The sequence below is a fragment of the Pteropus medius genome, unplaced genomic scaffold (genome assembly GCF_902729225.1).
Source record: "Pteropus medius unplaced genomic scaffold, Ma_sr-lr_union100, whole genome shotgun sequence".
NCBI lineage: Eukaryota > Metazoa > Chordata > Mammalia > Chiroptera > Pteropodidae > Pteropus > Pteropus medius.
Window position 1 is genome coordinate 9,637,887 of NW_024355990.1, and position 14,031 is coordinate 9,651,917.

The 14,031-nt window shown below is 49.6% G+C and overlaps 1 protein-coding gene across 7 annotated transcripts in view; it reads right to left on the reverse strand.

Annotated features, from left to right (window-relative positions):
* Nucleotides 1-14,031, reverse strand: part of ARSG (arylsulfatase G) — a 90,966-nt gene that overhangs the window by 6,292 nt on the left and 70,643 nt on the right. For 4 of the 7 annotated variants that reach the window (XM_039859194.1, XM_039859195.1, XM_039859197.1 and 1 more), the window contains 2 exons: nt 8,375-8,495; nt 3,974-4,064 (listed from right to left, as the gene is read on the reverse strand). In XM_039859194.1, coding sequence (XP_039715128.1) covers nt 3,974-4,064; nt 8,375-8,495 — 212 coding nt within the window. Of the gene's footprint in view, nt 1-3,970; nt 4,065-5,021; nt 5,044-5,149; nt 5,223-8,374; nt 8,496-14,031 lie in introns of those variants that run through there. The other 3 variants (XM_039859198.1, XM_039859199.1, XM_039859200.1) reach the window with 2 other exon arrangements.

A 14,031-nucleotide genomic window follows, 5' to 3' on the forward strand; every position in this document is an offset into this window, starting at 1 on the left:
ACAAAAGGATGCTTAATGTCCTACGTGATTAGGTAGTTACAAATTAAAACAACGAGATACTACTACATGCCTGTGAGAATGGCCAAAATCGAATACACTAATAACACCAAATGCTGGCAAGGATGTGGACCAACAGGAACTTTCACCCACTCTTAATGGGAATCCAAAAAGGAAGACGATTTGATGGTTTCTTATAAAACTGAGCACATTCTTCACATATTATCTAGCAATCATACTCCTTAGTATTTAACCAAATGGGTTTAAAATGCATGTTTACACAAAGACCTGCATGTGGATGTTCATAGGATAATTGTCAAAATTATGAATATTGTAATTTCATAATTCATAACTGTGAAAACCTGGAAGCAACCAAGATATCCATCAGTGGGTAAATGAATAAATAAACAATGGTACATCTACACAATGGAATATTATTGTGCTAAAAATAAACATTATCCGAGGGTTGCCTCACCTAAAAAAATAAAAATAAATAATAAATAAAAATAAAAATAAATAAAAAATAAACATTATCAAACCATGAAAAAACATGGAGAAACCATAAATGCCATATTAATCAGCACAGGCTGACATAACAGAAATACCCCAGACAGCTACAGATCAACATCCCTTATGGATATACCTGCATGAAACCTCAACAAAGGCTAACAAACTGATTATGGCAGAATATAAAAAAAAATTATACACCATGACCAAGTGGGATTTATCCTAGGTATGCAAAGTTAGTTCGACATACAAAAAACAATGTAAAACAATGTATATTAATAGAATAATGGACCCCAAAATGACCATCTTAATAGATGCAGAAAAAACATTTCACAAAACCCAACCCCCTGTCATGATACAAACACTCAGCAAACTAGGAATAGAAAAAAACTTCCTTAATCTGATACAAGGTGTCCAAGAAAACAGCCTCACAGCTAACATCGGACTTAGTGGTGAAGCCTGAAACTTCCCCACTAAGATCAGGAACAAGATAAGAATGTCTACTCTCACCACCTCTATCCAACACTACACCGGAGGCTCTAGCAAGAGAAATTAGATAAGAAGAAATAAAAGGCATCCAGAAAAGGAAAAAGTAGAACTACCTCTATTTGCAGATGAAATGATCTTACATTACAAGAAAGGAAAATTATAGACAAAATCTTAGCAAATCGAATCCAGCAATATATATTTTGAAAAGTCACGATTAAGTGGGATTTATCCAGGAATTCCAATTTTTTATTCAGTTGACTTAATATTTGAAAATTGGTATAATTCATAGCATTAAGAAGGCACTTACACAGGTATAGACATTAATAAAACCTCATCAAATTATACAGTTGAGATCTGTGCCTTTCCCTGTATGTAAAGTTTACCTTAAATTAGTTCGATAAAAATGAAAAACAGTAAGATACCTTAATTCTAGGCCATACGCCGAAACAAACTGATTGCCTTTTAAGGCCACTCCTAGTTCACGACCACAAAATCACATCCTGTCATAGAAGGACACACATCTTTCTCTGATCTAATGCAGTAGCTGTCATTTTATCTAGCTTATCCAAAACCAGTTTTAAGTAAGTAGGATGCCAATTTTTAGGGGGTGCAGGGGAAAGAAGCAGAGCATGTCCCTGTTTCATCCGACTCAGTTTTCATCCCATCTGCGAGATTTCAATCCTCCCCACCCTGATCCTCCTGGGAGTCTGGTAACTCCTGAGGACAGATGTCCCCTAGGGTTTATAATTCCTGTCTGATGGGGATCATTCTAAACAATCCTGTTACTTCATAGTGACACTTATGATTCCAATATTGTGGTGCCGAGGGCTTTCTGGCAGTGGGATTGCTTCTGAAATTAACTCAGCCTGGGGAAACCACACCTCTTAGATACTGTAACGTGAGGACTGCAACCTACAAACTTTCCATCTGAAAGCATAACAATTATCTGACCCGTTTGCGTTTTAGGGTTTGGAGAATCAAAGATTGTTGTGGCCTTTTTAATATCCCCCAAATTATGAACTCATAGAACTTGTTTTTATGCCAGATTTTCTTCAGGGTCACTTATTTACACATAAGGAAATTTTTTTTTCTGTATTATATAATCCTTTGGAAAGCTCTAATATGAAATAACTGAATCAAATTAGAATCTGTATCAGGTCTCAGATTTTGGTGGCTTTTTTGTTTGTTTTCATTCATAAAAACAATGTTACGGTTCCTACTAGGTGCAAGATACTGTGCCAAGCAAGCCCTGCAAGACAACAGACATTAAAGAGCTTACAGAGCACTGAGTTTAAAGAGCTTAAAACCAGTAGAAGAAATAAAACATGTACCTAAATGACTGGCATATGTGTGAGAAAAGAGTAAAGATAGAGAACATATGAAATGAAGTCCCTTTAACCGAGCTGCGCGAATTATTAATACTATGAAGGCTGAGACACGAAGAAACAATTCTATTCTTTTTCTAACTTGCCTGGGAACCTAACATTTTGAACTTTCCAGTCCTGCCTCAATGCCTGGCTATACATCTGGACATATATACCAGACTTCCAGATAAGCCTCTGATTACCCCTTCACGAAATCACGTATACATCCAACGGACATCTGATTGACAATGGTCTTGGACGAATCCTAGGGCTAAGACTGCAGGACTGATAATTCTCAAGAATGTACTTTTTACTCAACTTTTCTTTCTTCTTTCAAACACTTTTGAGTTTTTGCCTCGCCTGTGTTTGCAAACTCTAAGACCCCTAAATAAATCTTTATCATTTATTTCTGGCAAAGCCTCCGGACTCTTTCCGAGTTCATTTGACATACGGCAGAATGTGATAAATATCAGATTTCTCCAAATCCTACACAGCTGGGAAGATCAGAGGGACTTTTGTGATCGAGGTGGCATTTGATTCGAGGCCTTAAAAGCTGAGAGGGATTTTAATATGGAGGCCAAGGGAGAGGGCCCTTGCTCTTAGAGAAGACTAGAAAGGTAGAGGGACCTTTCTAGTCTTCTCCAAAGGAGAAGCATTGGAGGGAGTCTGAACTCGGTTGGCAGTGAGAAGCTACCAGAAGATTTTGAGAACCATCCTGATCCAGCATCACACTTTAAAAACATACATTTAAGACAGTCACGGGGTGAACCCAGAAGCTGACTTCTGCCAGTTTGCCAAATAGACCTCTAAAGTCTCTATTCTGAAACAGTCTATTGTCAAGTAAATTACACTTTCGAATATCTCTAAGCTCCCATTTAGTTCTGCCAAACTGGCATCTAAAGCATGACAATGAAATGTGTTAAAAAATAAAAATAAAAAACAGGCCAAAATGGAGTCACTTGCTCTAAGCCATGTCACCAATCCAAACTCACTAATCTCGCTGCAGTTTCGGCCTCTCCCAGGAGCGGAATTTTAAACCCATCAGTCTGGAAGCTCCTGATCAATACTAGTGAGGTCATCTGCAGGATAAAAGCTCTGCCATTGCTTCTCCCCTAAATGAAGATGACGGCCCTAAAAATAATCCTTTCTCTTCTAATAACTCCCCTGCCACACCCTTCTGCCTGTAAAAACCTTCCATTTTTGTACAAACACCCCCACCCCTACCCCATGCGCCCCTCTAGCTGCTAGGTAGGTTGCTGTATGGTTCATGAATAAATTAACAAAGCCAATTAGATCCTCAAATTTACTTGGTTGAATTTTGTTCTTTAACAAACAAAACGTTCTTCAAGTGAACAGAAACTGTATAAACAACGTGCTGAACGAGCTCTGAGCTTGTTGGAGATTTAGGTGAAATCTAGGTCTGCCACACGTTGTGGGTGCAGAGGGCCTACGCTGGGCCTTTGGGTGCTGGAAACTTCTGCTAAGCCCAGGCTTTGTGGGCGGGGGGAGGACACTGTCACAGGTGCCGACTGCTCCTGAAGGAGGGCCTGAGCGTCCAGGCGGGAGAGGCGCGGGGGACGTCGCCCGGGTGTGCAGCCCACACCTCGCTAACTCACCGGTGATGAAGAAGGCCTTGTAATGCTCCAGGCGAACGGTCTGTAGGGCTCCGTACTCTCCAGCTGCCCCACTGCTGGGGTGAAACAGCACCTGAGAGAGAGTGGCAGCAGAGCTTACTAAGAAAAGCAAGTAGAAGCCCCCTGGGAAGCACTCCTCTGTCACAACCCCTCCTCCCTACGCCTCACCCCCCATCCCCACTCCTGCCCCAGATCCGGACAGACACGGGCCTGTAGCCCTCACCAGCCCGCTCCTGGGAGCCGCTGTGAGTCAGTCGGAGTGGGTTACAGCTCTGGTCACACACCTAGGCCCAGGACCAGCTATGTGATTTGCAGGGTCAAGTGCAAAATGAGAATGAGAGAAACCTTGCCTAAAAATTAAAAATTTCAAGATGGCCACAGCACGTGCACTTTAAACCAAGCAAGAAAAGCAATTAGATCCTCAAAGCCAATTAGATCCTCAAATTTACTTGGTTGAATTTTGTTCTTTAACAAACAAAACGTTCTTCAAGTGAACAGGAACTGTGTAAACAACGTGCTGAACGAGCACTTGGTCCTTCTAAGTGTGGGGCACTGGGTGATTGCACAGGTCACACACCTAGAAGGCCGGCCCGCCTGGGCCCCACCCCTCAGGTTCAAGACCGGGCCTGGGAACCTACATGTCTCACAAAGATTCCCAAGTGGTCCTCAGCACTCTTTGAAAATGGCTTCTTTAGCACCCCGATATTTCCTAACTCTCACCTGAGAAAGAATGGCATAAGATGGCACCTCGAGAAGACAGCTCAGTGTGATTTCTCCAGAACGGGGTGCAGCCTAACCTCCGAATGGTGTCCTTACCTGACTCAACCCTACTCCAGTCAGGCCGAGGGAATCCTTCCTCCTCAGGCCACAAATGAAAGACTCGCCCTGCAGAACGGAAACACTTCATTTGGGGCTCCCAGGGACAGGATTTGGTAGGAAATAAGTGACCAGGTTGGTGGGTTTGGGCTGGAAGCTGGAGACCGCCCTGGTATGAATCATGGCCAATATATATCACTGGGTAGGCGCTTACGTGATTCAAAGTTTCCATGGGACTAAAGAAAAAAAAAATGAGAAACATCTGTTGGAGCTGTAAACAGCTGTCCCCCCAAGTTTCCTGACCCTGAGAGGATTCCCCCGAGGGAGGGGCTCCTCCCACACCTGCTTCTTCCGTGCTCTGGTGCTCTCGTGACAACCTCTGCAGTTCCCCAGCCAGCGTGATGACAGCAGGCTCCTTCCAAACAGGAAAAGAAATAGTAACTCAAAACCCTCACTTCTTCCAAGCCTGCAGAAAGCCAAGCCTCTCACCGCAGGAGGCTGTTTTGTTTCCTTCTGGAGAAGGCAGGAAGTGCGAGAACTTGGAAAACCTATTGTCCTCTGTTCTAGGATGCACGCTGACATCCAGAAGATGGGAGTCGAGGTCTGCTGGTTCGAAGCATTGACGGCATTTGAGTTGCAGTAACAGTAACGCCATAGTGTGGGCTGGGATATTTATTCAACGTTACCAGAGGCGACTTCCACAATCCAAGAGGAAGCGAATTCGGGCATGGTTCGCTCTCAGAAACGTGGACAGTGGATTTTGGAGAACTCGTATACATGCCTTTGTTTCCTTTGAGCAGATTGATTATAGTGGCGTTGTTTATATCAACATAGGAAGGCGGTTGGCAAATTTACCCGTGAATCACAGCTGAAGACATTTCCTCTACAGAGGATGCCTGGTCCAAATTTCAAAGATAAAAACTACCTTCTGGAAAACATGTTGCACCTTCTTGGTTGCCTTTCTTAGCTGTTTGCTTGCTTTTATTTTGTTTTGTGTGTTTAAGCACGTGAGCATTGCCTTATCTTACGCCCTGAAGGCTGGTGCCTCTGCCACATCCCCAGAAGGAGCCCTCCCACCCCATCAGATGGGAGTGCACAACCTGCCTTCTCCAGAAATGGCCACCCCTTGGCCAGCCACTCTGATGGCATCTGTCACCACTAGGGGCCTCCCTAAGAGAAGCGATGGGCGTTCCAGAGACTAAACTCCAACTTCTCAATGTATGGCCTCCAGGGATGTGCCAAACATGTTATGACCCACGGCAGCCTCAGACTGGTTTGGGCTGGGCAGTGGCAGAGCCATCAAGTGAGCTTTTTCTTTGTTGATGATTTATCGAGTTGGCCATGGCAACCTGGGACTGAGATATGACTTGACCAGTGGGAACATCACAACCTCCCACTTCCATGTGGGAGTTGGGCAAGTACAAAGTGGGACGTTTGGTGCCAGGCTGGTCACTGTCTCCTTCCTGGCTCCCCTCTCCTTCCATGTGGTTGACCTCTTTCTCTAGAGAAGGACCCATCAAGATCAGAAGCAGACGGCTCAGCAGATGCAAAACTGTGCAGCATGGCGTCAGCCACGACTGGCCTTGGACATCACAGACGTGATGTTTCTAGCTGTCAGTGAAGTGGGTAGGGAGAACACTGTTCAGAAAAACCAATAACCGATTAATTAGCCTTTAATCAGTCAACAGAGGGCCTGGGATGGCTGCCAAAAAGTAAATGGTTCTAGTTTGCTTCAACTCTTCAACTTTCAGTTACTTCATTTGCAAAATAGGGAAGAACCCAACTGCTGAGACGCATTTGCATACTCTACTGAGATGACTAGGAGTTACTCTGAGCTTCCTGAAACTGACATGGTTTTCTTCTGACCCAACTCATATCGGAACCCTTGTCAGCCCCGGACATATCTAAAGGTGAATACAATTAAATTGTGTTTATTAAAAAATACATGTATGTACAGGAATATCTGTTTGTGTATACACATATGTATATTTCCATATATCTATACGATCAATCCTATTTTTACCTTCCGGCCTTCCTTCAGCAAACTCAGGATGATTTATTCTCATCTCGTTAGTGGCCGACCAGAAAAGACCAAGGCCAAATTCGGGGTCAGCGACTACCTATGTTGCCCTCAAACTCCAAATAATCTCACAGCAAGCATCGTCAGTAACAGTGCAGCAACCTAGTGCCCCGGGAGCAGACAGGTGTCTGCACCCATGTGCTTTTACATTTGACAATATCGACAGCAGCCCGTTTCCATCTGGGCCGTGGGGTGTCGTTAGGCAGCAAATCAGCCCAACTCCAGCTACGTTACCACACATCCCATGTCACCATGAAAACCCGAAACGGTGCTGTGGCTTGCCTCTGGGTCCTCCTGCCTGATTCCTGGGCCCAATTCCATTGGGCACTAGACCAATAACTGTTAAACTCCACGGATGGGGCCTCCGTGAGTCTGCAGACTTGAGAAAGCCAACGCTCTCCCCGCTGAGAACGGAAGTTAGTGCAAAGGAGCTGGCTTCCACAGGCCACCGCCAACGTCAAGGAGACCACAGTCCTTGAAGCACTTCCTGGTGACCCCAATTATTCTATTAGTAGCCACGGTGATAAACATTCAGGAGCACCTCTCCACTGACGTCCTCGACAACCCCCCAGGGTCACATACTGCAAACTTCCAGCCTGAAGGCGGAAGGCACCTTCCTGCTTTGCTGCTGCTCAGAAACAGGGCTCGGCCTGGAAGGGTGTGCAGCTCTAGAGGGTCAGATATTCCAGGAAAAAGCAGTACGTCTTCTGGGGACATTCCAGGCATCGTCTGGCAAGCCCTAGAAACTAAGGAGTGTTCACAGGAGCACTGATGCCCACTCAGGCCCGGCGTGCTGGCCTGCCTTGGCCAGCGCCATGGGAAGGACGGCTTCGTTAACCGCCATAGTACATTTGAGCAGCATTTGAGTCACTTCCATGTGACCCTCGGCAAAGACATAAATAGACCCTTTGATGTGTGGGTCCTAACTGAGAAGCCTTGTGCTCCCAGGGCCTTACAAAGGGAGCTCTGGTTCTTCCAGCCTCCTTCCCTCCTCCCACTTCCTCTTCCTTTTGGCAAAAGGAAAACACACAAAAATGACAGGGAAAGGCCATCAGGCCTGACATTCCCTGGCTATGCGTCAGAGCACCTGAGGAAGGGACACTGGGGTGCTGGGAAGTGCAAGTCCAAAGCTGGTGAGGGGGCTGCAGAGCCTCGGTCTGGGCCCTCAGGAGCCAGGGGACCGTCCCTGCCACCTGAAGGTCTCTCAGAGGGAGCGAGCACCAATGTGCACCCACCCTCAGCCAGACTGTTAGGTACGAATCTGGATTGACAAACTGGGTTGATAACAGGGGAAAAGGAGGAGGGGAGAAGGAGAGGCTCCTCTCAGAGGAGTCAGCCTCGGGGTTTCCTAAGCGGAACCTGGAGGGGCCACGTACACGCATCTTCTGAGGATGCTCTGTTTGCACAAAGATGACCAGGCCCCGGGTGACAGGCGGCAGGACAACCTCCCAGAGAGCCCGGGAGGGGCTCGCACCACCTCCACTTACCTCGTGCCCAGTCTGCGGCCCGCCAAAGAGCACCTCAGAGGCATCCAGGCCGTCGAAGCGTCGGCCTCGGGGCAGGCTGGCCCCGGCCAGGGCGACCACGGTGGGGAAGACGTCCAGCACACTGCAGCAGGAAGGACAAGACAGCCAAGGCTCCAGCTGGTCCCGGACTCCCCGGCCACGCTGTGCTCAAGACCCAGCCGGAGCGGCCCAAACCCAGCGCCAACAGCCTCCCGTCTGGCCCGCCCCCTCCGCCCGCCTTTCCTGCCTTCTGGTTCCACCTGCTCCTACTAGAGGCAGAAGGGCCTAGTGGTTTAGCAGCCAGGCTCTGCAGCCAGGTGTTACCTGGTCTCACATCCCAGTGCTGCCACTGACCCAGCTCCTGAGTGTTTCAGTTTTCTGGTCTCTCTGCACTGGGCACGGTAGTAACAGTGTCCCGCTCACAGAGTGGGGGCGTGGATGAGACGCACAGGAAAGGTGCACAGAAGAAGCTGGCACCTGGGGAGTGCTCACTGGGTGTTTGTGCTGTAACTATTCATAGGGCCACCCCTGAGGACCGAAGACCTAAGCAGTTTGACCTGCCACCAAGCAGGCCACTTGCCGAGAGGGAACAGTGCGTGACAGGTGTCTGCAAGAGAATGCGTACTCTGTTTTTCCTTGCCTGGGTCTGTGCGTTGCAAACATCTAGTCTTGTTTAGAATGCCACGGTGTGTGAAACACTCCATCCCCTTTAATTTAGCTCTTTTTTTTCCCCCCATTACGAAAGAGTAAATGTTTACGATAAGAAATAAAAATAGCACATCTAGAAATATAAAGGAGAAAACAACACACAAATGATCCCTCACCTAAAGGCAGCCATTGTCAACATTTTGGAGACTTTTGTTAATGTGATTTTTGTTAAGTCACACGGTACGATTTCACTCTACTATAGGGCACGCGTCCCTCCAGCCCGCCATGCACATGGTGGAGCCAGCTCTGCGGCAAGAACAGATGAGCCGCCCTTTCAGCCGAACTGTCTATCCGAGGGCCAGGCTGGCGGAAGAGACAACGGGACTTGATGGAGCCAGGAGGACAGGGCCAACGCGAAGCTGGACTTCCCCAGGGAAGAGGCCCTGGTACCCTCTCTGCCGGCCTCCTCCTTCCTGCCAGGGCTCTGCCTACAACCCCAGGCAGAATCTCTCCTTTGACCGTGGTACAGAGTGTTTCTGGTTTGCCTCCAGCTTTCACAGTCCATGTAGCTGGTGGCTTATCTCTTGAGATACACGCTCCAGGAGCTGGCATCCCCCACTGATGTGAGGAGTGCAGAGTAAGCACTTGCCAAGTACAGCACAGTCCAGAAACCTGTCCAGAGTCCACAGTTCCTGCCACAGACTGGGCAGCGCAGAGGACGGCAAAGCAGTGTGAAAAGGCCATTGTGGTTGGGGCTGCGTGTCTGAGCTTTCTCTCATTTGTGCCCCTGAGAGAGGCCTGCGTGCATCACAGATGGGTCAAATCAGTGAGCAAGAAAAACAGGATCTGCGTTAGATTTCGGAATGCCTGGTACACTGTCTTTTTCCATCTTATTTTTTTTTCCCCCTCTATCATGAGGCTTCGCATCCTAATTATACAGCACCAAGCCTGATGTTCTGGGAACTGTATTGTCTCAGAGTTTACCGGGAACCACAGAGGAACCTAGTCCGCCCAGAGCACAAAGTAAACCTCTGGCCCACGAGAAAAGCGTCACCATCTCCAGTGACTGGTCAATCCCAGCGTGATGTGAGCTCGGGCTGTCGTCAAATGTATTTCCTCACATAATGGAGAAAGCCAAGTCCCTGGGGTTCCCTGGGGAAGAGGGAGACACACAGTCCCATCCCCGCCGCTCACCCCCAGGGCTGGCCCCCAGCCTAGACATGAACTTGGAGAAACCATCAGCTCTGTGAAGGCTGCCGAAGCTGCCCCAGTTGCCTCCAAACCTCAAACTTAACCTAAGAAACTGGTCCCAGGAGCCTCAAGACCTTGGAGAAAGAGACAGATAAAAAAAAATCAAACCCCCAAACCTACATTTTCAAATTTCTGCAGTTCATTATGATACTTGGGAGGGGGGGGCTTTGGCTGGGCCACATTTTGACTTTTGTGGGTCCCTTCCTCCACACGCAATATCAAAAATTGCATTTCACAACCGCATGGATATAAAGATACAAAGAGAATACATTGAAACATAGTCTTCAATTTCACGTGCTCCTGAAGTCTCATGGGTTCTGGCTCTGTGCCTGCGGGCCGGATGGAGAGGTCGGCCCTGACTGTAGAAAGGAGGAAGCCCCACTTCCCCGGCCTTCTGGGGAGGAGAAGGGCAGCCAGGCACCTGCTCATGGAAGAAGAGGCTGTTTGCATGACAGAGAGGCTGTCACCAGGGTGGGCTGGGAACACCTTCGCAGGTTCTGCTGCCTGTGTGAAAATACATTACTTTTTTCTGATTACGGCTTCAGAGGCAGTGTGTGTATCATCCGAGGAGCGGTCGGGGAACCGGGGTGCGGAGGCCAGTGATGGTGAGGATACTGGAGGGCCTGCTCCAGCAGGCAGGTGGCTGAAGGGCTGCAGGGTGGCGTGCTCCAAGGGGAACCACCTGGGCCTTGGGACCCATGCTGATGGGAACTGAGGTGCCTGTGCTGGGCTGTTCCGGGGTGGAGTGCACCCTAGGGCAAAGGGAGCGGGTTTCCTAGAAGCTGAGGACATTACATTGGCCCGGGGCTGAGGGGGGAAGCAGCCGTGATCTGAAGACAGGAAATGCAAGGGGGAGCGGGTCGCTCCGGGGAAGGGTTGAGGGGTGGCTGGGACTGGACATGGCGAGGGAGCGGGGAGGTTTTGTCCTCTGTCGGAAGGGAGAGCAGAGCTTCTTCTAGACTATGGGAGAGTGGAAAGTGTCCCCAGGATGTGGGGAGCAGCTCTTCTTTAGTATTTAGTTATCAGTTTCTTACTGTGCTGTAGTTTCCTCTATTTTCCCCAGGAAGAGCCAGGTGCCCACCCCGTCCTGGCCTAAGCCCTGCTGTGGAGCTTCCGAGTTTCCAGGGCTGCAGGTACCCGCCCCCAGCATCGGTGGGGCCCAAGAGCAAAGTGAGCACGTGCCTTACATAGCCCAGCGTGGCTGGGTGGGGGGCCGGGGAAGGGTAGGAGTGAGGCCACCTCCCTGTCTCCCCACTGCCAGATATAGGAAGCGGAGGGGCTTCGAAGAGGGTATGTGGCTAGACCCTGCCCAGGGGTGACACATAAACCACAAGACACTGACATGAACATCTCCTTGTAGCTCTTACTTCCAGGACAGGGTTCTGTGGCTCAGGCACAGAACCAGCTGGATCCCCCTCCACGTGACCGCCTTTCAAATATGGGAAGAGAGCTGCGGGGTTCCCCAGGCCCAGGGGCGGGGGGGGCGGGGAGTGGGGGGGACCACGCTCCTAGCCGAACAGCAGCTTTCGTTGTTTTTCAAAGGAGATTGTTTCAAGTCCTTCACATCACTCTTGACACCTCGTACTTGCCCCAGTAACCTGAAAAGGAGGTTTTCTGTTCTCAACAGAAACCAGAGGCTCCCAGCTTTTTCACAGAGCAGATCCTTCCCCTTTTGACACACAGCTCAGAGAAACCACAGAAAACTCTGGTTCCCAACCAGCGTGAGTTAGTCACCCCAGGGGATACTCGGAGCTGCCTGGAGACATTCTGGTGGTCACAACTGGGGGTAGGGCCCACAACTGAGGCCAGAGATGCTACTAAACATCCTACAGTGCACAGGGCACCCCGCAACAGAGAATGGTCAGGCCCCAGACGTCAGTAGTGCTGAGGCTGGGATGCCAGCTTTTGAGTCTGAGGTTCAAACCGCCACCAGACCCTGTCACACGTGCCGCCCAAGCCCTGCGCTCCTGAAGGTGAGGGGCCTCCTAGGCATGAGGAGCCTCTGTCTGGCTTGCTCATTACTGAACCCCCAGCCCCTAGGGCAACGCTTGACCCGCAGCTGAACACAATAAACATTTGCTGGGTAAGCGAATTTCCCCCATTCTGTAATTACGGCACTGGGCTTTGGGGGCAGGGCACGTGCAAGACCTTCCTTTGAGCTTATTACATCGGATGGGTGCACCCCCAAGTATGAACTTTGGCATCTCTGAAAGGGATCCGGTGGGATTCGTGTGGGCCCCTTTTCCCCTATACCCGCCCCCCACCCCCACACACACAAACCTTTTCACTTCTCTGTATTTGTTCAAGTACTTATATCAACTCGTCCACTCGCTGATGCCCACAACTCCTCGGGGCCACCAGAATATAGGGCAAGGTACTCTGGCCTTACCCCTCGGTGGCTTGAGGGAGTTAGTTATCTCTGATCTGGAAAAAGCTCTCCATCTTCTGAAGAATAAAGTTTAGGATAGTGACAAACACTCTGGATGGGAATGCTGGGCTCCCAAGGACGTGAAGTGTTAGCACCAGTTTCTTGAAAATAGATCCTAAGGCCAATCTCCACAGAACTGGGAAGGCCTCAGGGAGAAGGGCAGCAGACACACGGTGGCCCGTCCCTGAGGGAGGCTATTCCCCCCGTGTGCTTTACACGGATTCTCGTGGGGAGACAGCAAGAGCGTGAATTCTGCTCAAACTGTCCTGTGAAATTCGAGACTCATTTAACCCCCCAAAATACCCTCGGACGGGCTGACACGGGGTTTTGGTATTGCTCCGGTGAAAACCCCAGGGGAAATGTTTCCTTGTGCCGAGACTGACTTTCCTTCAGTCCCCAAGCTGTCCCCTAAGTTAGTTGCCACCTCTGAGGCCCTAGATGATCAGCGGGATGAAGCGGTTTTATCGAGGTGCTGTAGTTGACTGCAGGTGTAAACACCGTTCTCACTCGGAAGTGCTCGGTCCTCGGCGATGTAACTGCAGAGGTGGCCAGTTATTTGCGCATGTGCAGCCCGGCCCGTGAACACCTGGCCTGACGGCGCCGAGTCAACCCCAGAAAAAGCAGCCCTCCTGGCCCTCGTCCCAGCCAGCCCGACATCACAAGACTCCAGCTTGCACCGTTGTTGTCACACCTGCTGGCACCCCCTGATAGCACGCTGCCCCCTCCTGATGTACAGGGCTGACCTGCAGTTCTGGGGCCCCAGGGGTTGCCGGGGGGCAGTGCCTCCCAACTCCCTACTTTGGCCAGCAGAGCTGTTTACCCTTCCGTCCCCCTGGGCTCCGGTCTCTCCCCTTCCCCCACCAGGTCGCGGGCGTGCTGGAGGAAGCCTGTGAAGGCTACTTGCCTCTACTAGGCTGTGTTCTCTAGGCCAGAACCCACTCGGCTGATGCTGAAGAACCTTTGGAACTAACAAATTAATCTTTAAACAAAACCAAACCTCCGAGCGCGTGAATGGCCACTGACTTCTACTGAGGGTCCCCTTGTCAGGGAATACAGGGCAGAACTGTGCCCAAGAGAGCGAGAAGCCCATTCTGAGTCACGGTGACACAGCTGCATGGTGTTGCTTTTAGGATGGCACACCACGGCCAAGTTCTGTGCCAAAGAGGTGGTCTCCTGGATCTGGCCTAATAAGGAGTGAGGGTGATGGTGAGACATCACATGTATAGTGTTCTTCTAATAAAGGAAGCACCCAGTGACTCCCCTCATTGCACAGCTTCATTGCCAGAGGTAGGAAGACTGTCCTCACTTAGGA